The sequence below is a fragment of the Chelonoidis abingdonii genome, chromosome 7 (genome assembly GCF_003597395.2).
Source record: "Chelonoidis abingdonii isolate Lonesome George chromosome 7, CheloAbing_2.0, whole genome shotgun sequence".
NCBI lineage: Eukaryota > Metazoa > Chordata > Testudines > Testudinidae > Chelonoidis > Chelonoidis abingdonii.
The window spans coordinates 26,720,269-26,742,143 of NC_133775.1; the positions used below are offsets into that span (position 1 = coordinate 26,720,269).

The 21,875-nt window shown below is 39.3% G+C and overlaps 1 protein-coding gene across 2 annotated transcripts in view; it reads right to left on the reverse strand.

The window, feature by feature from the left end:
* Positions 1–424: 424 nt before the first annotated feature.
* The window catches only part of ADGRL4 (adhesion G protein-coupled receptor L4), a 104,675-nt gene continuing 83,224 nt past the window's right edge, over positions 425–21,875 (reverse strand). The window contains exons 14-17 of one of the 2 annotated variants that reach the window (XM_032762897.2): positions 5,884–5,975; positions 4,174–4,342; positions 3,518–3,576; positions 425–1,976 (exon numbers count right to left, since the gene is read on the reverse strand). In XM_032762897.2, coding sequence (XP_032618788.1) covers positions 1,967–1,976; positions 3,518–3,576; positions 4,174–4,342; positions 5,884–5,975 — 330 coding nt within the window. In that variant the 3' untranslated portion in view covers positions 425–1,966. Of the gene's footprint in view, positions 3,577–4,173; positions 4,343–5,883; positions 5,976–21,875 lie in introns of both variants that reach the window. The other variant, XM_032762898.2, reaches the window with a different exon arrangement.

Genomic DNA, 21,875 nt, shown 5'->3' on the forward strand with positions numbered 1-21,875 from the left:
AGTTGAATCTTAACATTTTATTTTTATCTCTCTCATTCACTGATTCCCCACCACCACCACTGAACCCACTTTGATGTGCCACACTTTCAAAAGCTCTTAATCTGTAGATCTCAAAAAAGCTTAAATCAGTCAACTGGTGATCAGTTGGCCTGACAAATAGGTCATGCAGATTTCTCATTGGCACTGCAGTTAGTTCATGTTATACAACTCGCTGGAGTATGAGTTTCTTAGCAAAGCCATAGATAATGTGTAGGTGGTGTTTTCCATTTGGATATTTCTGTCAGTTACATTCTATGCTTTGGTTTTGGTGGAAGCACACAGAAATGAATTTTATTGTAATTACTCTGAACCCAGAATAACATTTCTTAAATTGCATCTGAAGAGCCACAAAGGTACATCAACAAAACACACAGACTCTGAAATATGATTTGACATACAGAATATTTACGTGGTGCATGATTTATTGATTGCACCCTGTCATATTACAGGACCTTTGCTAGTTTCATTATTATTTCATTATTGATTAATGCGGTTTTTTTATCATGATTTTATTTTGCCATTTAGTACACATCAAAAAATAAAGCAACATAGTTTGACTGTGTGGTTTTATACCTATTGTAGTATACAGTATTCTTCATTTGCTAAGGGTCCAATTCTACAAAGACTTATGCATGTCCCTAAGGTTGCAGGATTGGGACCTCCATGAGAAATACAAGATCTTTATCCAGTATGGAAAAGTCTTCCAAAGAGCTCAATAAAAATCAAGTCAGTCTGTCATGACAAATTCATTGGTTACCTGAATACTCTACACTAATTCCACTGCATGCCAAAACTACTCAAGTGAAACACATGAATCTAAACATAATTAAACAAATTAAATCATAGGAAAATGATCAGTACTCAGGTAGCTTAACCTGGGTAATAGCTAACTTCCAAGAGATTTGGGGAGCAACTAGAAAGTGCTATGCCAGAATCCCTTGGGAACTGAATCAGGTTCAGGACTCCTGTCTGCTCACAGTTCCACCAAGCCAGGAACCATCTCCTCTCTTCCCTATCCTGTTGGCTCATTCAATGACAGCTATCTTCCACCTGTTGCTGAATCCCTTCTCCCACTCTCAGCCCAAGAAGCAAGAGTATGTACTTGCCACAGAGACTGGTATAGACCACAGAGCAGCTGAAGAACAGACTGGCCACCAGAGCTGGTCAGGAAGTGATAAACTGGCTGCCTCAATGTGTGGCTGAGGGACAATTTCAAATGTTCACAGTGGTAGATGCCTAAAGGTGAGGGACAGGCTTATTCTGGAAATAGTATTGGAAATGAGAAACTTGTGTGGGATGGGGCATGTGTTGATGAGGTGATTGATGTGCTCTGTACCATTATATTTATCCTCAATATTTAGTGAGGACAAATATATTAAGGTCCTTAGATTTAAGAACTCTAAGGGCCACATGATAGATCTTCTCTTTCAAGCATGGATCTATGAGGAAAGTAAAGTATCAGAGTAAAGATGCGACTCATGGATTGGACAGCAGAGTTTTGCTCTAAAATATGTTCTTTAATTATAAAGTCCATTGTAATGTAAACACTTTGTGGGATATTTTCGTTCAAAGGTACTTTTTCAATCTCCCTGAGCATACTGAAGTCACTATGCAGTTAGTAGAGGTGTTTCTTTGCCCAGACAACCTTAGCACAGGTTACACATTTCTATATGAGATAACAGATGATGCGTTAATAGGTATTCCTATGAAAACACATATGTAAGTGATATGTATCTGTATATCCCCACAGCTTAAGGAGAATATACAGCTAGCAAAAAGATGCAGCAAAACATTCAGGCCAAGTAATATGTTAGCTATAAAACTTGTTTCTTTATTTCTTTAAATGAACTAAAGGAAATATGTTGAAAGAATCAAACAAAACAGCTCAGTTTATTAACATATTTTACATACAGGTGACCGACAGTAATTACTTCTCTCTGAAAAAAAAAATGAAAAGAAAATTGCCACTTGAATTTTCCAAAGAAGATTTTGACAGAAACATACAATATGTTTCATGAGAAATGTACTGTAAGTAAAGACTTGTATGTAAGGAAAATAGACAAAAACCAAGCAAATTTCACCATTGCTAAAAAGCCTTCTTGGTTATAAATAAAATTATTGAGAAGTGTTCTTTATTTCAACAGAAAAAAGACAGTAGTAGAATTTTATAAACAGATACATATTTACACAGCCCTCTACCAGTAATTGTACTGGGCCTGATTCTTTAAGGTGTGGGGCACTTCCTGAGAAGGCAGTGAGAACTGAGGGGTCTCTGCACCTCACAGGACCAGGCACTTAAAGGATGACATGACAGCAGACCTTATAAGAGGACAACGTTGGAAATGCTGAAGCAACATGTTTAGGCTCCAATCGTGCAAAATGTACATGAGTAGGTCCATTGACATCAATAGAATTATCACATGCTTAAAGTTAAACACATGTGTAAGTGCTTGCAGTATCTGGGGCCTGGATGGAAGACTATTGCATGTAATAAAGGAAGCAAAGGAATCTGCTATATTTACAATATATTTTACACTGAAACTAAGGCTCATACCCTTGCATTTACACTTGCATTTATTTGCCCATGTAACTTATGCTCCTGCATTTTAATTTGACAAATAAGGTCAGGATCCTCAAAATGTGTACCAGATGACAAACTCATGAAAACATTTCTTTTCCTAAACCTTCTCAAGTCACAATCCTGGACGTAGTAGATATCAATCTTTCAAGGGTTAAATAATATCAGCACCAAATTCTTGTGAAGATATTCACAAAAGAAATTGGACTTACAAAATGTCTAGTCCAAGTTATTTTATTAGACCAGACCTCAGAGGAATTCCTTACAAGTCAAAAAAAAGATTAATATATATTTGGGAGGGAGAAGAGAATTATATGAAACCACAAAACATTTTAAAAATCTACTTTAAATTGAACAAAAGCTTGGGTTGAAGTAGACCTGTATCTATGAACACTTTAATGGCACCCGTTCCCTGTAGATGGTAATATACAACGTTATGTGAAGAATCTTATTACCACAAAAAAGGCAACAGACATGTTTCCACTAGCAAAGTGATTAATAAAATCTGCTGTGCCAGTTGGTTTTTTCTCTCCCTCTTTCTCTCTCATGAACTGCAGATATTTCTAATATTAGAAATAAACCCTAAACGATTAAAAGTCTCTAGCATCTTTAGGAATTCTACTCCTTTTCTCTTCTTGGGTATGATGTTTGTTTTACAATAATTCAGCTTCTCCTGTGTATGTATACTGATTGCACACAGTGTAATATAAACACTGTGCATGAGTGCACATTTAAGCACAATGCCTATACTGGAGAGACGGCTATTGAGTTGAGAGAGATAACTGTTCACTAGGTCAGTTCATATTTTCACAATGCTACATTTTCTGAAATAACAATAATAATGCCTAGTTTCCTCCCTTCTTCCATTGTACTGCTCATACATATTTTTCTTCCATTTACCTTAAGCAGCTGAAACAGCAAGGAACATTTTTGAACAACCTATAATATTCTTCCTGGATCTGAAATGAAAAGATAGGATTAAACGTGACCAATTTATTAACCGACTAATAAAGCCAGTGTTCCATTTTACTTGGTTTTAAAGGTGTTCAATATTGAGGTACTGGTTTTGGCATTAGAAAAGGACACCAAAGACTACATAATCTCAGAACTGGAAGGTGAACAGTAAGCCCCAGTTCAGATCCTAATTGAAAAGAATGAAGACCAGATTTATTCAACCTTTTACATTATTTCATAGAGTAGTTGCATTGTAATCATTTTTGACATTGAAATGCATTGTTTTTAAAACCCTAAACCTGAGAGTAATATCTGAGAAGATAAGAATTTGGGATGAAATTCTGACCCCTCAATGGCAAAAGACCTATGATCTTCAGTGGGGTCAGGATTACACCACTTCTGCCAGAGGGCATGATCCTGTAAACACTTCTGCATATGACTAACTTCATATATGTGAATGCCCCTCACTGACCTCAAAGAGCTAATTCAGATGCATAAAAAGCTACTCATATGCGTAAATGGTTGCAGGACTAGGTTCCTGATTATGTAGCTATATATGAATATTCACATGAAACATTTCCCACAGGAAAGATGGTACTTACTTTTCTAGATAAAACACAAAGAAATATGAAGATGAACATCCCCTGAAACGCATTGAAAATTGTAAAAAGATATGCAGTGGCCACTGAGCCCTGGACCACATGGAGCACCCCAAAGATCCAGGTAGCCCCAAGAAGGAACAGGAGAGCAAGAGCACCCCGAGCACAAGACCTAGGAAAAAGAAAAACATTGCAATCAATGTGGTGACTTATGTCATTTTCTTCCTCTAATCTCTCCTTTGAAAAATTAATGCTTCACAAAGGTCTGAGAGCATTTAACTTTTTGCAGTTACATGGTGTGTACTTTAGGTTGTGCTGCAGTACTATTGCAAGAATATGCTCACAGTCGTAGAATAAGAAAAGAGTAAAACTGGATGGATTTAAAACACTGGCTTTCTTAATCTTCATATAAGTTTCCTCTGGTGTACTGCAGTGCTGTATGATCTGATTTTAAATCTACTGTGAGTGTAATTCCCCAAGGTAAAACATATGTCTGTTATGAAGTATTCTCCCCCCCAAAACAGGAAAAATGTACAGTATGCTCTTAGGTCAGCACATATGCATGGCATCAAAGGGATCTTATGACTCCCTCATCAGAAAATGGGGCCAGCAGTAAAACAATGCACTCTCTCCAAAAAAAATAAAAATAAAAATAAAAAGATTTTGCTTTTACAACACAAATAGCTTCACATAGTTCCAGGTCAGAATATTGCTGCCTTAATATTCTATACATTGATTGGCTGTGATTTATTTTTGCTAACATATTGTATAGCTCCCTCGCTCTAGCAAATTACAGTATGTTGTCTTGGAAATGAAACCACTCATTACTTTCATATTCATTCTTAGCCCAGTCATTGCAGGACTTCCTGAGAGAAGATATTTTCAGCATTGTTCCTCTGAAAATGAATAATTTTCAACTTCATTAAAACCAACTCACTACATGAAGCTATGAAGGATGAGGGATAAGAGAAAGTAATCAATCAAACAATTTCTAAATCCTAACTATAAATCTTGGGCAATGCATTGAAACTGCAGGAGTGTTTCTAAGCAACACAAACAGTAAGTTGTTTTCAATGTTCCCTGTGGTACACTTCAGCTTTTCCTGCACAAACGGTTTTCAAGGTCCCTATAAATCAGTTTTAAAGAGAGCAAGTTGATGGAAAAATCATAGCAGCATGCAAAGTAAAAATCCTGGGGAAGGAAAAAGAAAAGAAAGAAAGAAACACTGAGCCTCATTGTACAATTTCTTCACAGATAAAGTGACTCACTGAGAACTTGGTTTCTTCATATATTTATTATATTTCTCTACTCAGGGATAAATCTTTCAGTTCTGATTCAGGTACAATTCCTGAAATCAGTTTTTGCCTGAGTAGGGCTGCAGGATCTGGTGCTTCAAAAGGAATGGAAAATTAGTCGTTTAACCCTTACCACCAGTCTTTAACCTCTTCTTTATAAAGGGCTAGATTTTCATACTCACCTTGTGTAGGGCTTGTTTATTCTGCAAGCTGCCCCATTCATGTCAGTGGGACTATTTGAGGAATAAGGCATTGCTCATTGGCAAAAGATGGCAGAATCTAGCCCAAAATTTTCTTTTTACAAACCATTAAAAAAATCTTTGAGTAGGCAAATTCATTATTTTTGGAATGATCACTTTAATCTCTGATTATATTTAGAGTTATGGACAGTAGAATTTGTGTTAAAAGGGAAACTTACCTTATATTTTCATAACAGCTAACTTCTGGCTTTAACATTGCAGTGTGTCGAAATACTTTGTAAATAATCACCCCAAATGCCAGCAAATTGACCTGAGGGAAAAAATGCTTTCATTTTTAGTTCAGACTAATGTGCAATATCAGTTGTGTGTTTAAATGAAACAAGTCAGATAAAGATTTCTGTATGTGTGGAATCTAAAGAATCTGTTGTTGGGGCAAAAAACCCTCTCTCTGATCCACTTATATTAAAAACAAAATTATGAGCCCTGTAATAAACCATGATCAAACAGGTCTGTAACTCTATCTCACCTAAACGGTATCACTGACAGCACCCTGCAAATGTTTTTTATTGATTTCATTGGGTAATTGCTTAGATTTCCTGCTCAAATTTTTTTCCTCTGTGGGTGTGTATATTTATCATTATACTCTATATTGATAAAACTTGCTTTTTGTTGCCAAATTTTATTAACAGCAGCATATAATCTGAGGTCTTTAGGTGTGTAAACTTTCAAGCGGAGTAAAAAACTTAGACGTTTACACAAAGAATTTCAAAAATAACTTTGGTTGAAGGGTTTCTTGCTGGATAGTATGTGTTATATTTATGTTTGTTTGACTGAGGAATCATTTTTTAGTGATTTTTTGGACCTGTTTTATGATTATGGTGCTTTAGTTGTGGTTGAAACAGAAAAAAGAACTAAAAAAGAGGTTTTGCAAATGATGCTCAATTTGGTTGCTTGGCTAGGCTTCACTGAGCTTTCATGTTTAAGTTTCTAGTACATTCCTCTTACAAGATGTATGGGTTTGCGGTCTTCCTTTTTAAAATTTCTTATTTTGGTTTGCAGCATTTAACATCCACATCTATTAAAAATGTTAATAAATTAAGCAAGTTTCAGCTGGATGTCTTCCAGATTCTATTTGTAGATGCTTGTGGGATTACAGCTGTAGACTGAATAGAATTAATACCTCCCTCACTTGTTTCTCCAGAATGATTGTGTATTATTTTTCCCCTTCTCTTCCTTAAAAAAATAAAAATAAAAATAAAAGTGCAGCATCACTATTAAAGTTTCAGTTTAATTTTCTAACATTTGCTGTGTATGGTCTCAGAACATTGTTGATTATGTTAGGGGGTATTAGGTATGTTGTTAAATGCAGGCATTGCTTTAATTAGCTCGCTTTAATACAGTAATAATGTATTTACAATGTGATAAGACAGGAGAGAGAGATGATTAGTAGTTTAGGGAATTAATTCTTCATTGAATACCTTGCACTTGCATAGATCATGAGAGATTTTCTGAAGCTACTTACATTTAAAATTGTAATCTATAATATCTCCTAAACCAGCAATTTTTCAAAGTTAATTATAAGTAAGTCAGTAGTTGTGATAATTATATGCAGTTCCTTTTTATCATATATTTGCTGGTGAATAATAGATCAAGTAACTTGGTATATACACTGTAGTTTGCATAGCCAATCTAATGTATTTGTTAAAATACTGTCTAGAAAGTAAGGTAAAATGTGATCCAAATACTGTACACAGAGAGAATACTCACTATAATTTCTCTATAAAGTGGCATAAGATTGGAAACCTTTGAGTCATGATACAAAACATGTGGCCTAGTTTCCATTCTATGGGCCTGTTCCAAAACACACCAATGCCAAAGGAGAGCCTTTTTCACTGACTTCAGTGGGTTTTGTAGCAGGGCCTGTGGACCAAATCCTATTATTCCTTGCCCATGGACAAAAATGTTCTGAAAGGTGAGGAATGGCGCAGCCCACAGGGAGTAACTGGCAAAGGGGTGTACCAGTGAGGGAAGATTCAGTTTCCCTGGATCCAAATGGGATTCCCCTACACAGACCATTTACTCTGTCTATTGAGCAAGGTACTGGGATTTGGCCCTCTGCACTAATGTAATAACCATTAATTCTAATAATTTGATTCTTCAAGTAATTCTAATGGGAATAATCTGTATGTATCAAGGGAATGGGTGAGGCTAACGTTGGCTTCACTGGAGTCTCCTGTCAGTTATTGTCTCAAGTAGCCTCCTAGGAGGTTGTGTTACATGGTAATGACAATGAGCTTTACTTCTGAAATACAGGGTATTTTGCAAGAGTTATTAAAATCCTAAGTAGGTTTTTACCCCATGTTCTAACATTTCCAAGCACTTTGTACATAAAAAATAATGAGCCAATTACATTTGCAGTGTGTATAATAAAGTGAGAATGCTCAAAACAGTGACTTGTATGCAAATTTTTCAAACCATAGCAAGAAACTTCTTGGACTGCAGCTTTGCCTGTTAGACGACCCAAGAGTAGGTGATAACAAAATATTTGCAATTGCCCCCAAGGAGCCACACTTTTCCCAAGTAAGGAAAGAATTTACAGTATGTCTTGTTATAAAGTTTGTTTTCAATATAACAACGGCTGAACGGCTTGAGAAATCGTTGCGTGTCCTGACGGGGGTTCTGTGAAGTATGTATTTGTTTTTGGTCTGCTGTTCTAACACCATATGATCTAATGGGGGAAAGGGGAACTGTAATGTCCTTTAGAGATATATCAGGTCTGGAAACTGCATTCCCCCACAAAAAACAGCGGAAACTGCAATGTACACTCATAAAAACCAGGTGCTGCTGGGCAAGTGGCAAACTGAATTCTTATTATTCCACTTTCCTCCCTTAACATCAGGCACACAAATTAAAAGCTTCTGATGTAGAGTCCAAGTCTGCAAGGTGCTGAGCTGCCCCTACTCTCAGTGATTTTAATGGGAACTGAAGGGCTCAGCAACTTGGAGGACTGGGTGCTTTGCAAGTACAGTTTTTGAAATTACTCTGACTTTTCAGTAGTGTCTTATGAAGTTCAATGACATAAGTGGTTGGCCAAAGAATATAGAGGAACCACCCCTACCACATCATCTGCAGCACATTACCTGTTTCTAAATGCATTTACAAAAGAGTATTTAGCCAGACCTATCTTACCTTCTAGGAGCATTTATGTAAATTGGTATATTGTGATTCTACAGTTTTGTATGTGGAACAACAAAAAAAAGTGTAGGCACGTGTAAATGAAAAGCCATTGAAAAAGGAAAATTAGCTGTAATGTATGTTATAGAGGGAGACAACTACGGATATGAACCAATGTAATCCCAGATTCCTCCAGCAAGAGTCAGAAATCCAAATGACATCCTGGAATGCTGGCTTTTATGTTAGGATCCATGATGGGTCTGAAAGATATCAGACAGCTCCTTATGGGGTACACAGCTAAGGAAACTCAAGGAGCATCTTTTATTGGCACCTTCCAGGCATTAGATAGCTGGCTTTGAATGCATTTTGTTGTCATACAGTAATAGAAGTGCTACATTTTGATTTGTCCAAACACACTCTTCTTTGTAGGATCCTCCATATGCAGGACAGGATGATTCCGAAATCTGAGATAAAATCCTGCCCCTAGTGAAGTCCATGATTTTAGTGGTGCCAGAATTTTACCTAAGTGTTTTCTGGAGGAATAGTGGAGTATCAAAAGATTTACAGGTAAGAAAGACACTACTCTGAGCCCCAGCAGATGCATAACTCACCCTACAGTTTAAATACGGCCCTCATACATTTATGTTATGGTCTGGATGATGCCCTCCTGGAGAAAAACTCATAGGATTAAAAAATATGCAAATTCCAAGAAACCCACAGAGGTCTCAACTAATCAGCTTGTCATGAGATGGGGTTTGTTTGCCAAAAGAATCAGAAAAGGTATACCCCTCCAGCCACAGTTATTCCATGATCATGAAGAAATCTATTTGAAATGGTTCCACTCTACTTGCTAGTCTACCTCAGCCCTGAGTTAGGATGGCTCCCTCAGAAGCCTGGGTGTCATTGCTTCCCTGTCTCTGCTCTCCTACTCTTCCATTAACAACATGAAATTGGACTCTGAAATTTTCTGGGAACTGGTGATATAGGGAGACAGTTCAACAACCATGGTGTGTGGTGCTCCTGAGTCTGGGTACAGAAAACGTGCCACTGCAAGGACTCAGAAAAGTACTGAGTAATAGAACTATGTTGTCGTCTAAGCAAATTACAAACTTCCTTGTTGATCTCTAACTGTATTTTGCAAATTGTGTAATCATATAAAGATGATAACATAGGTTTTAAAATGCTAAATGTTCCAAGCTGTTGGAGTCCTGCTAACAGCATATTGCTTAGCAACTACTAAATTTAAAAATGATCTTTAATTCCACTGTTAAAATGTTAAAAATGGAGTATTTTATAGTGGCAGAATAACAATGTTATCCCCTGGAGCAAATGTTATGTTTCTGCTTCGCATTATATGAAACACTTCTGTATTTAGCATCAAATGCTAATTATTTTTGTTGAGTGCTGAATGTTACAATGCATAAAATGTATTAAAGCATGCAAAGTAACTGCCTGATTCTGCTATCCATACTTATGTTGAGTAGCAGCTTACTCCATAAGTAGCCCTTACTAAATCACTCTGACTACATAAGGAGAAAGGGTACTACTCAATGTGACAGAACTGAGAGCTTACTGAGCAAGGAGATTTGCCATCATTTTCTCCATCAGTTTGTGTTACAGCTTTCAGATTTTGCAACCAAGAGAATACTTATTTTTTTGTAAAGCAAAAATATATGCAGTAGGTTTCTGCCAGATGCTTTTTTATAAGCAAGAGCATCAGAATAACTGTTAAAATGAAATTGCTCAGGACTATCTAACCTTAACCCTTTATAAATAGAGCAGTAATAGTTTAATCTGAAGCTAAGCCTTTTGAAGCTATTTCAAGTATAAATGTATTTACCGAAGAGAAAGGAATATGTACTTTCATAAATGTTATTCTGGTCTAAGAACACTGAAGACACAGTTTAGCTTTTCACAAGATATTAAAGTCCTTTTAGTTCCAGACTGTAAGGCTCTCCGTCATTACAAAGCAGAGCTAGTACAATAAAGCAGCAGCTAATTCTAAAGATTCAGACGTACTAGTTCTGATTCAGTCTGAGCTCTCCACATTCAAACTTCAAAAATGAAGCCCCCAAATCATTCTTTTTCCTTTCTCGGTCTCAGTCTCAATAACTGATGAAACCATCTATATGCTGATGTCAGATCTCACAAAAAAGAATGAGAAAATTTCTCCTGCTGCTCTCTTAGGCATATACTTGAATTTTTTACATACATCAGATTGAATTTGGCTCCTTCAAACAATGTCTGATGTTCAGCACAGTTGTATCTGTATCATTTCCTTCAATGACCCTTATTATCGGTGGTGGAATTAACGAGTCTACAATGGTCTGAATTCTGCCATGAAGAGAGAGAGAGAGAGAGATTTGTCTGGCTACCTGACTAATGGATGGGCAAAACGACAACTGTTAGTGGGACATTATTTCTGAAGGGTAGAACAGAGTTAAGTTGCTAACAATATAACAGTTCAAGCTTCAAATTGAAAATGTATGCCATATTAATTGCATAAAATTGCACACAAGCTGGCAGTCAAACAGTCTGGGTTTTGTTTCCTGTCTGATTTCTCTCATTATCATCTCCCAAATGAATACAACTTCTTACATGCTTTACTTAGACAATAGTAACCTTACGCAGCAGTGGAAAATGTAGGAAAAAAATTAAGAATTTGTTTAGAATAAAGGAAAGGTCTGCAGAGGTTCATGCTAGATTTTGTGACTCTAATTGTTTAAGTAACTTCGCTTATTTAAAAGTGTGAATATGTGCTGGTTGAGTTCATTTCAGACCCTGTCTCAATAATTATGACATCTTCTCATAAAGTTGTGTAGCTATGAATATTTCATAATCTTTTTTAAACACCTCAAGCTGTGGATTTAGCAATTTGATAAGCGAGTAGTTGTCAACATTTCTGAGAACCCTTTTAGGGAGGCCTCAATAAGTAAATAAGTGGTTTTCTGCATTTCTCGGGGGAGTGCCTAGCTTCTGTTCTCTGAAGCACTCTAGATTCAATGCAGTTTGTCAATGGATTGCAGGGGGCTAGATCCACAAAAAGGACTTTCAGTATTGTCCTGCCTAATGCTTAAGGGCCCTGCTGCCTAGTGGAATCTGCAGCGCTGAGTTAGGCATCCATGCTGCCTATATGATCCATAGGAAGAGTTAGACGACACCTAAGACAAAAGCCAGTTAGCTGAGCAGTGAACCACCTAAGTTAGCTAATAGGAAATGCTGAGGAGGGGAGTGTGGCCTAACACCTGTCCTTCAAAGGGAGTGAGGCATGTCTTTCCACATAAGATTCCACATAAGCTATGAACCCCCTCCTGGAGTTAAGTGCCAATGCCAGGTCAGTCCTTCCACAAGGGAAACGAGGATATTGACATGGTGGTGGTGCTGAAGTCGCTGCTCCAAGTCAGCAGTGCCTGAAGATTTCCTTTGCACAAGGGCATCCTTAACTGGTGTAGAGCTGGCTACACAGGGTTTGGCCCTGCTCCAGAACCCCAGGCATGGTCGGCATTTGGGGGTGTGCAGGCAACTGGGAGGTCTGGGGCAGAGTCATCAGCAGCATGACACCTGGGGATACTCAAGTCCATTGGGAGCCTACAAATACAGGATGTATGTGTGAATATATAGCAGACAGGTGCACCGAAGGCTGCTGTGATGCACAGGGAAACTGGCTTTTTTAAAAAACCGGATTTGTTCATTATTTGGTGTATTATTTATCAAACACATTTTGACGTATGGATTGCTCACCAACTATTTGTTATGACCTGTCCCCTGAATATCCGCTACTTCATCTGTATGACTGGTCACTTAAATCACATGGTGTTGTTTCTGATCCCAGGTTGGGTGACTCAGATCCAAAGAGCTTTCAGCAGATGGCCATGTGACACTGCCAAGGAGAATACTCCTATGAATCTGTGGTCATGGGAGTATTTGTAACATTTTTTCTGCAATCATTTTTGTGAATAAAAATTCCCTCCTGTAAATGTTTGTGAAAGATGAATCGAAGTAGTAGAGTGGAAGCAAATTCCCATTTGAATAAAAACTTATGCTTATGAATATTTTTACATAGTATTCACCCATTGATGGTAGTGTCATAGAAATAATCATAGCTCATCATTAGGAAAAGTATAGAGGACATCACTCTTCTCCGTAGATTGTCTAAAGCAAACCCACGCATTCCTTTTAATGAGCACTTTGAAGAGAGACGAAGTAAAGTAGCTCCAATAGCATTTTAAGGGATAGAAAAGTAAGAAGAGAAGTCATCCAAATGTCAGTGGCTTCGGTGAAAAGCAGCATGAAGGTAGAACATATATGTGGATATGGTTTCCATAGCAAGAAAAGAAACAGGGTGCTGAGTGAAAATGTGGGAGATTGGGCTGGCTGTAGGATGTAGGGTGGCCAACTTTCTAGCTGCACAAAACTGAACAACCTAGCCCTGCCCCTTCCCAGAGTTCCTGCCTCTTCCCTGAGGCCCCGCCCCCAGTCACAACATTCCCCCTCCCTTGGTGGCTTGCTGTCCCCCACCCACTTTCACTGGGCTGGGGCAGGGCATTAGGCTGTGGGAGGGGGTGAGGGCTCTAACAGGGGGTGTGGGGTTTGGGGTGAAGGATGGGGGCTCCAGGCTGGGGGGTAGGGCCAAGGGATTTGGAATGTGGGAGGGGCTGCAGGTTGAGGCAGTGGGTTGGGGTGCAGAAGGGGATCTGGTCTCTGGGCTGGGGCCAAGGATGAGGGGTTTGGGATGCAGGAGGGGTTGCCAGGTTTGGGGGTGCTCAGGGATAGGGCACAGTCTTACCTCAGGTAGCTCCTAGTCAGTGACGCAGTGGGGCTAAGGCAGGCTCCCTGCTTGTCCTGGCACTGCACCCCGGAAGTGGCCAGCAGGTCCAACTCTTAGGCTGGGCAGCGGTGGGGTAGGAGGCTCCGCACACTGCTCTCGCCCACAGGCACCACTCCTCCGCTCCCATTGGCTAGGGTTCCAGCCAATGGGAGTGCGGAGTCAGTGTTTGGGGCGGTGGCCGTGTGTGGCATCCCGTGGAGCTGGACCTGCTGGACGTTTCCAGGGTGCAGTGCGGTGCCAGGACAGGTAGGGACTAGCCTGTCTTAGACATGCAGCACTACCAATCAGACTTTTAATGGCCCAGTTGGTGGTGCTGATTGGAGCTACCAGAATCCCTTTTCAACTGAGTGTTCCAGTAGAAAAACAGACATCTGGCAACCCTAGTGGGATGGTGTCATGTAGTCTGCAAGGGTAGCTTGCACGTGGCCTGTATTCTTCTCCTTCTTTCTGTCCTTGGTTGTTTTCCGATGATGGAGGAAATTTTACTTTGGTGAGTTGAATGTTCCTCCAGCTACCATGAGTGAGCATAGGGCTGGAGAAGGTGGCAGTGGGCCCGCCACATGCTGGCAGAAACTAAAAAGGGGCTGCCAGTGGGAGTTGGGGCCTTTCTTATACCACTGCTAACAACCTGAAAGTGCTCTGCACCCATGCTAGAAAGAGCTGAGAAAGAACCTTTTAACTCTGATAAGTGAAGTTGAAGATTGGACTTTGTGTGGCAATTGCTTCTATGGCAGAGCTCATTTGGATTGATTGTCCCTCACATGCTCCATCCAGGGTGAAGCTGGTCACCATATTTGGGATTGGTAAACATTTTTTTTTTAAATCTGTGGCACCACCTTCCCCTTCCCCTGGAGCATCCAGCTATCAGAGTTTGATGTTTGTTCTCCATGTAACAACTTAATAGGAGGGCATTCCCTTCTGGTGGAAATTGGTGTTATAGCCTCTTTCTCCAAATTATTTACAGGTGTTTGGGAACAGCTGTATTAAGGATGATTTGGGGGAAGACGTGTGCAAAGTTGGGTCTTCTTCTCATGCACACATACCAGTGCCTCCATGAGAAAACAGTTACCCTTCCAACACTAGTAAGATTAGGGAACTATAGTCTGGAGGCTGCATCTGATTGGTGTCCATGGCATAAGGTAGGTGTCCTCAGCTTTTGTGATTATTTAGCACAGCGGGGTCTATGGGTTGCTGAATAACACCGCAGTCTGAACTACTGTATTTCAATCATGACTGAAGCCTTGATCTTTAAATCAACTACCATTGTGTTACAATTTTTTCCACTTCATCCAAAGTAATGGAGTGAAAGGTGAAAAGATGACTATTAACACTTACTTTTCTGAAGAATAATAAACTCATAGAAAATCCTTGAAGGAAATTAATTTCCACTAAAAGGCAGACTTAATAACAAGAGTTGATATAAAACAAGTGGTTAAAATGGCTTATGGAAGATGCGCTCTAAACACAAGAGATCAAACAATACACACCTGTGTAAGGAATGTAAATAGGTATCTACCACAGTGTATTAACCTCCAGGAAAGTTAAAACTCTAAGGAGCATAAACACTAGCTGAAAAGTGTGAGTTGGTGGTAAAGTTTGTTTTGGCAGATGCAGGAGGTCAAGGAACCTTTTAAATAACGTATTGTAGGCTATCAAGAATACTGGCCATGAACTTCACAGTTAGAACAGAAATAATAATATAAGCATCCATACCAAAACCTGAAGAGACAATAGGTCTGATTCACCATTCCATTAGTCCAGTTGTTGTTGTTGCTTTTTAAACTAGTGGAACTCCACTGATTTCAGAGGAGTTACACTGTAAAACTGGAGTGGCTGAGTGGTAAATCTGCCTGATATCTGAGGGCTGAGAAATATATTTTCTGCTGAACCTATTTTCAACAAGAAAGATGTGATCAATCAGAACAATCCAGATTAAAGCATTAAGCGTGGGAAAGTTGTTAGTACACGGGAACCAGTGCAGTAATAGTTTTGTCTAGAACGTCTTTTGCATTGATTACAGCAATATTACTAATCCTGAATCAGTCGCAAATGCACAGAACTAGTACGAGAACTGTCAGATACTATTTGATGAATGCACCATTCAGTTCATTTGCCCATTTTTGTTGAATAAATAATTTGACAAATAACAGCAAAATTCATCAAATAAATTATCTGATGCATATTTTTTTAAAGTAATTGACCAGCGCTAATGAATATGCAGGCAGTTCCTTAATGAAAAGCATTAATCTACTGGTAGCCTGCTTTCATCATTCACGTCATTCTTCTGAATTGTGCAACTGCAATCTGTATATTTTATTCATTTACCCATTCATTTATACACATGATGTTCAAAAATCCTATGGTTAATCAATCACTGCAATTATTAGACTATTTCTATTGAACGATGTATGATTCACACATACTATGGTATGTTACCTATTGCTTTTCAGCTTCTGTACCAGGTAACTGGCAGATAGCTAATGTAATGCCGATTTTTGAAAAAAAGACTCCAGAGGTGATTCTGGCAGTTACAGATCAGTAAACCTAACTTCAGTACCAGGCAAACTGGTTGAAGCTATAGTAAAGAACTGAATTATAAGACACATAAACCCAATAAGTTGGGAAAGAGTCACCACAGCTTTTGTAAAGGGAAATCATACCTCACCAATCCATTAGAAATCTTTGAGGGAGGTCAACAAATATGTAGACAAGAGTGATCACGTAGACATAGTGTACGTGTGCTATCAGACACTCTTTGACATGGTCCCTCATCAAAGGTTTTTAAGCAAAGTAAGCAGTCATGGGATAAGAGGGAAGGTCCTGTCATGGATTAGTAACTGGTTAAAAGATAGGAAACAAAGTGTAGGAATAAATGGTCAATGTTCACAATGGAAAGAGGTAAACAGGGATGGGGACAGTGTCCCCAAAGATCTTGTTCAACATTTGGCAAATGGTATGAAAATCTGCAGATGATACAAAAACACTCAAGATAGTCCAAAGCTGACTGCAAAGAGTTACAAAGGGCTCTAACTAGACTGGGTGATAAAATGGCAGATGAAATTCAATATTGATAAGTGACATTGGCAAACATAATTCCAAGTATACATACAAAAGAATGGAGTCTAAATTAGCTGTTATCACTCAAAAAAGATATGGTGGCATCGTTGTGGATAGTTCTCTGAAAACATCTGCTCAATGGGCAGCAGCAGCCAAAAAGTGAACAGAAGGTCATGAACTATTAGGAAAGGGATAGATAAGACAGAAAATATCATAATGCCTCTATATAAATCTATTGTACGCCCACACCTTGAATACTGTATGCAGTTCTGGTGGACCCATCTCTCTCTCTCTCTCTCTCTCTAAGAATTGGAAAAAAAGTACAGAGAAGGGCAACAAAAAATATTAGGAGTATGGAACAGCTTTCATACAATGAGAGATTAAAAAGACTGGGACTGTTCAGTTTAGAAAAGAGATCATTAAGGGGGGACAGAATAGAGGTCTATAAAATTATGAATGATGTGAAGAAAGTGAATAAGAAAGTGTTATATTTACCCCATCACATAAACACAAGATCCAGGAGCCATCCAATGAAATTAATAGTCAGCAAGTTTAAAACAAACATAAGGAAGCACCTCTTAACACAACACACGGTCTACCAGTGGAACTAGTTGCCAGGAGATGAAGGGAAGGGCAAAAGCATAACTAGGTTCAAAAAAGGAATTAGATAAGTTCCATAGAAGGCAGAACCATCAATGGTTATAAGCCAAGATGGTCAGGGATGCAATTCCACGCTCTGGGTGTTCCTAAGCCTCTGACTACCAGTCTGGGACTGCACAAGAAGACTTGGATCAATAGATAATAGCCTTGTTCTGTTAATTCCCTCTGAAGCATCTGGCACCAGCAACTGTCAGAAGACAGGATACTGGGATAAATGGACCATTGGTATGACCCAGTTGGACCGTTCTTATGTTCTTACAGTTGGCATTCTATTCCTGTATAGGAGCACCTGAAAAAGAACTCTGCATTTATGAGATACCTTTCCCAGGAAGTAATTTCAGTCTGTACTTTCCAGACCCAGTTTACAAGAACAATCTAGAAATTGCAGGGCTCATCTTATAAGCTATTTCTGTAGTTACAACCACCACAATTACCAATTGTTTCAAGAAATTAGAGCCTGAATCTGAGCCAAGTCCCTTCAGTGTCCCTGAAAACACATTAGAGGAGTAAAAATGGAAGAACACAGTAATAATGTCCTCCTTACAACACAGCACTGCAATATCTGGATAAAAAGTTAGAGAGATCATTTTATAGTGTCCAGTTTTGGATATCTTCTAGTCTCAAGGCCCCATTGTCAGAGATCATGTATGTATTTTGTGATCACAGAGGTAATGACTGCATTGATAGATACCATTGTTAAACTGAATTGTATACCTAATATGTTAATACTATTTCTTATAATACTTTCAGAACCCAGTTCTCTGCTCTGGTATGCCAGGTTCATATCAATGGAGTTACATAGGTGTAACCGGAGAGTCGAGTTGTCATAAACAGATAGCTAAGGGTTAATGTTTCTTTCACCTGTAAAAGGTTAACAAAGGGAACCAAACACCTGACCAGAGGACCAATCAGGAAACCGGATTTTCAAAGCTCAGGGAGGGAATGTTTGGGTGTGTGTCCCCTTTGTCTGCTCTCTCTGTTCTCCGGTCTGTCTCTCAGCTATGAGAGGGATCTTTCTATCTTCAAGCTTCTAATCTTCTGTTTCCCAGTTGTAAGTACAGGTATAAGACAATAGGCTTTTATTGTTTTTTTGTATTTACATGTGTGTAGTTTGCTGGAATGTTTTAAATTGGATAACTTTAATAAGGCTGTTTATTCATTTTTTTCTTTTAAGCAATTGACCCTGTATTGTCAACCTGATACAGAGAATATTTTATGTCTTTTTCTTTCTTTTTTATATAAAGCTTTCTTTTTAAAACCTGTTTGAGTTTTTCTCTGGTTAAGGCTAAGGAACGAAGGGAGGGGAAATCTCTTTGTGTTAGCTTGACTAGGTTTGAATCTGCATAGCCTCAGGGGAAGAAGGAGGGGGAAGGTAAATTGCCCTTCTCTGTTTTGCATTCAAGGAGTTTAAGTACAGTATCGCCCAGGACAACCCAGGGAGGGGGAGCGGGGGATGAGATAAAGAGGAGACAAGGGGAGGAGGTTGTTTTCCCTTTGGTGTGAGACTCAGGGCCTCTGAGTCTTGGGGTCCCCCAGGGAAAGTTTTGGGGAGATCAGAGTGAGCCAAAACACTGGAACTTTTGGCTGGTGGCAGCGATATCAGATCCAAACTGGTAATTAAGCTTGGAGGTTTCATGCTAGGCACCCACATTTTGGACGCTAAGGTTCAGAATTTGGAATTTATGCTTATGATACGAGTCAAATCAGACTTGCGTATCTCTGCATGTCTTGTTGGGTTGCAAGTACTGTTACTAGGGGACATTTTGATTGAATTAATTCTCATTATGGCTGAAATTCAACCTTTGCTGCACCACTAAACAGGCCGTTTGTGAAGGAAAGATGTCAGGGATGGGTGAGTAGGATATTGAAAGGGGCCCTGTGATGGCTGCTCATCCAAAAGCAATTGATTCTTCTTTGTATCATCTACTCAGTGGCTTCCAGATGCTGGATCTGCATAAGCCCAGCTGTTGTGGCTCTGTTCTTGGCCCATCCCTGGAAACCCCTCCTCAGCAGCTTACTGGGGAGCTACTGCAGAACTCTTCTCTGCAGTGCGTGGGAGTAGAGGGCTTCATCCTGCCCCACTGAAGTCATGGCGGGCTGTGTCAGGGGCCTTTCTCCCTCTTACACAGTACTTAAGGGGCAGCTTCAAATGTGTGGGAGGCACTGCATGAGATCTCCACACAGAGGTAGACTTCATTCTTTGCTAACATTATGTATTAATCAAAAACGCACCTGCAATAAACTGTGTGCAAAGCATGTTTTCATTTTACATTATTTCTATTGCATAGAGATTAAAGCTATAAGACTGCATTAAAAAAACTAAAACATTTTCTCTCATTTTTATACTTTTTATCACTGGAGCTTATTTTTGTATTTGCCTCTTTCAAGCATACAGTTGTGGGTGTGTGTATATATTTTCTCCCCTTAAAGTCTGTAGTCTCATTTTTATATTAAAAAGTTTAAATTGTCCTTACAAAATAAATTTCTTCAAGCTTGTATGCTTTGATCTAATCTGTGGCACAGTTTTAGTTAAAATGGCTGTGGTTCTAAAAGATTACGAGTATTAGAAAGAAGAAAGAAGAAGATGTGAAATTGTGGAAATTATCTTCAGCTTTCAGCTTGCCTTACAAAGGTTTAAAATGTCCTTTCTTCCATAACCCAATCTAGCAAACTTCTGACCCACTCCTTTTCATGTACAGTCATCAATCTAATAAATAATAAATAATAATAATTAATCCTTAGATAGGATCAATAATGCCACTGGTTATACTTCAGAATTCTAAGGGAACCTTAATATTAATAAGCAAATTCTTTAGGCAATAATGTTACTATTTAAGCAAACAGAGAGGAATATAGCTTGTGCTCTTGATGATAAAGACCTGAGCTTCTTGCATTTAGCTATTATTACAGTAGATTTAGAGACCAAAGATCTGTTAGAAACAATGCACCCAGAGGTAGATAATCCATCAGCACAGAACCAGTTCTGTTCTTAATCATTTACATGTTGTCTCAAAAGCATATTACATTATAATCCCAAACCACAAATCTCCTAGGGCTCCATTCATAAAAGCAGAAAGCACCATTTACAGTACATGGGTTTTCCTGTTGACTAAGAATGTAATGTTTCTGAGTCAGAATTAGAGCTGTGGTGAGCTGTTCATTAGAGATTTGAACTCTGGTGTACAAATCCCTTTAGGCTTGCTTGGAAAAGTCTGTGAACTCCCTGCCATCAGTTAGTTAGGCTCAGGCTTAAAGGCAAGTTTGAAAGCTGCCAGTATATATAGTTCTATATCTGAAGATTCTGTTGCTCTCTCTCTTTATCTCAGAACAAAAGTAGCATTTCCTTTTCAAAGTACTTAATTGTTTTGTGTTTTTTCCTCAGATATTTCTCTATTGATTTTAAATTAATTAATCTTTGTCTGGAACAGCAACCTTGGAAAGCCTTATGGAAAGAAACAGGGCTTAGTAATTAAAAAGGTAATTCCAAGTCCTCATTGCCTTGGAAAGAGCATATATTTGTTACATTCCCTGCACCTACCACACTACTTGGGAAGGAGGAACAACAAGAATGGAAATAATGCCATCAGTATCCGTTCCACAGAATTTAGTACTTACTTCATCTCCTAAATCAAGCATTTCATAAGATATTTTCTATTTTCTCCTTGGAGAGTTATGTGGGTTGAGGTTTTCCAAGTAGAGCAGGCAAATTAGCTAATCCCCTAAAGTACTTTGAAAACATTCCTGTGTATTTCACTTCTTAATTTCCGTTACCACCCAATCAAAACTATCAAAAAGTCACACAGCAGGAAAAGAGTCCACTGTGAATGGAGTACATCCCCTCATGGATTTAGTAGTGTGTGCACACATGGTTATTAACAGATAATAATCAATGTGTAAGAATATTGTTAAAATAAACAGTGTCAGAAAGCACTTTCATTGCACAGGCAACCACAACAAACAAATTTTGATCTGATATCCTGACCTGCTACAACCATGTTGTGCTGCTCCATGGATGGAAAGGGCTTGGAAACTAGTCAAAGTGGTCTCTCCCTGGACAGGGGAAATTACTTGGGAGTGTAGAATTGACATAGTGGGTCTAACCCAGATGTGGGCAAACTACGGCCTTTGGGCCACATCCGGCCCATGGGCTCGTCCTGCCCAGCCCCTGAGCTCCCGGCTGGGGATCCTAGTCCCTGGCCCTTCCCCTGCTGTTCCCCCTCCTGCGCAGCCACGCTGGGCAGTGTGGGGAGCGCAGTTGGCTCTGGTCGGTATCGCGGCTGCGAGCTCCCGCTGCTGGTAAGGGGGCAGGGAGCAGGGGGGTTGGGTAAGGCAGTCAGGGAGGAGGGGCAGTTGGATGGGGCAGAGGTTCTAGAATGGTGGTCTGGAGATGGGGAACAAGGAGGGTTGGGAGTAAGAGTCCCGGGGGGCCTGTAAGGGGCCGGGGATGTGGATGGGGTCGAGAGGACAGTCAGGGGACAGGAAGCAGGGGGG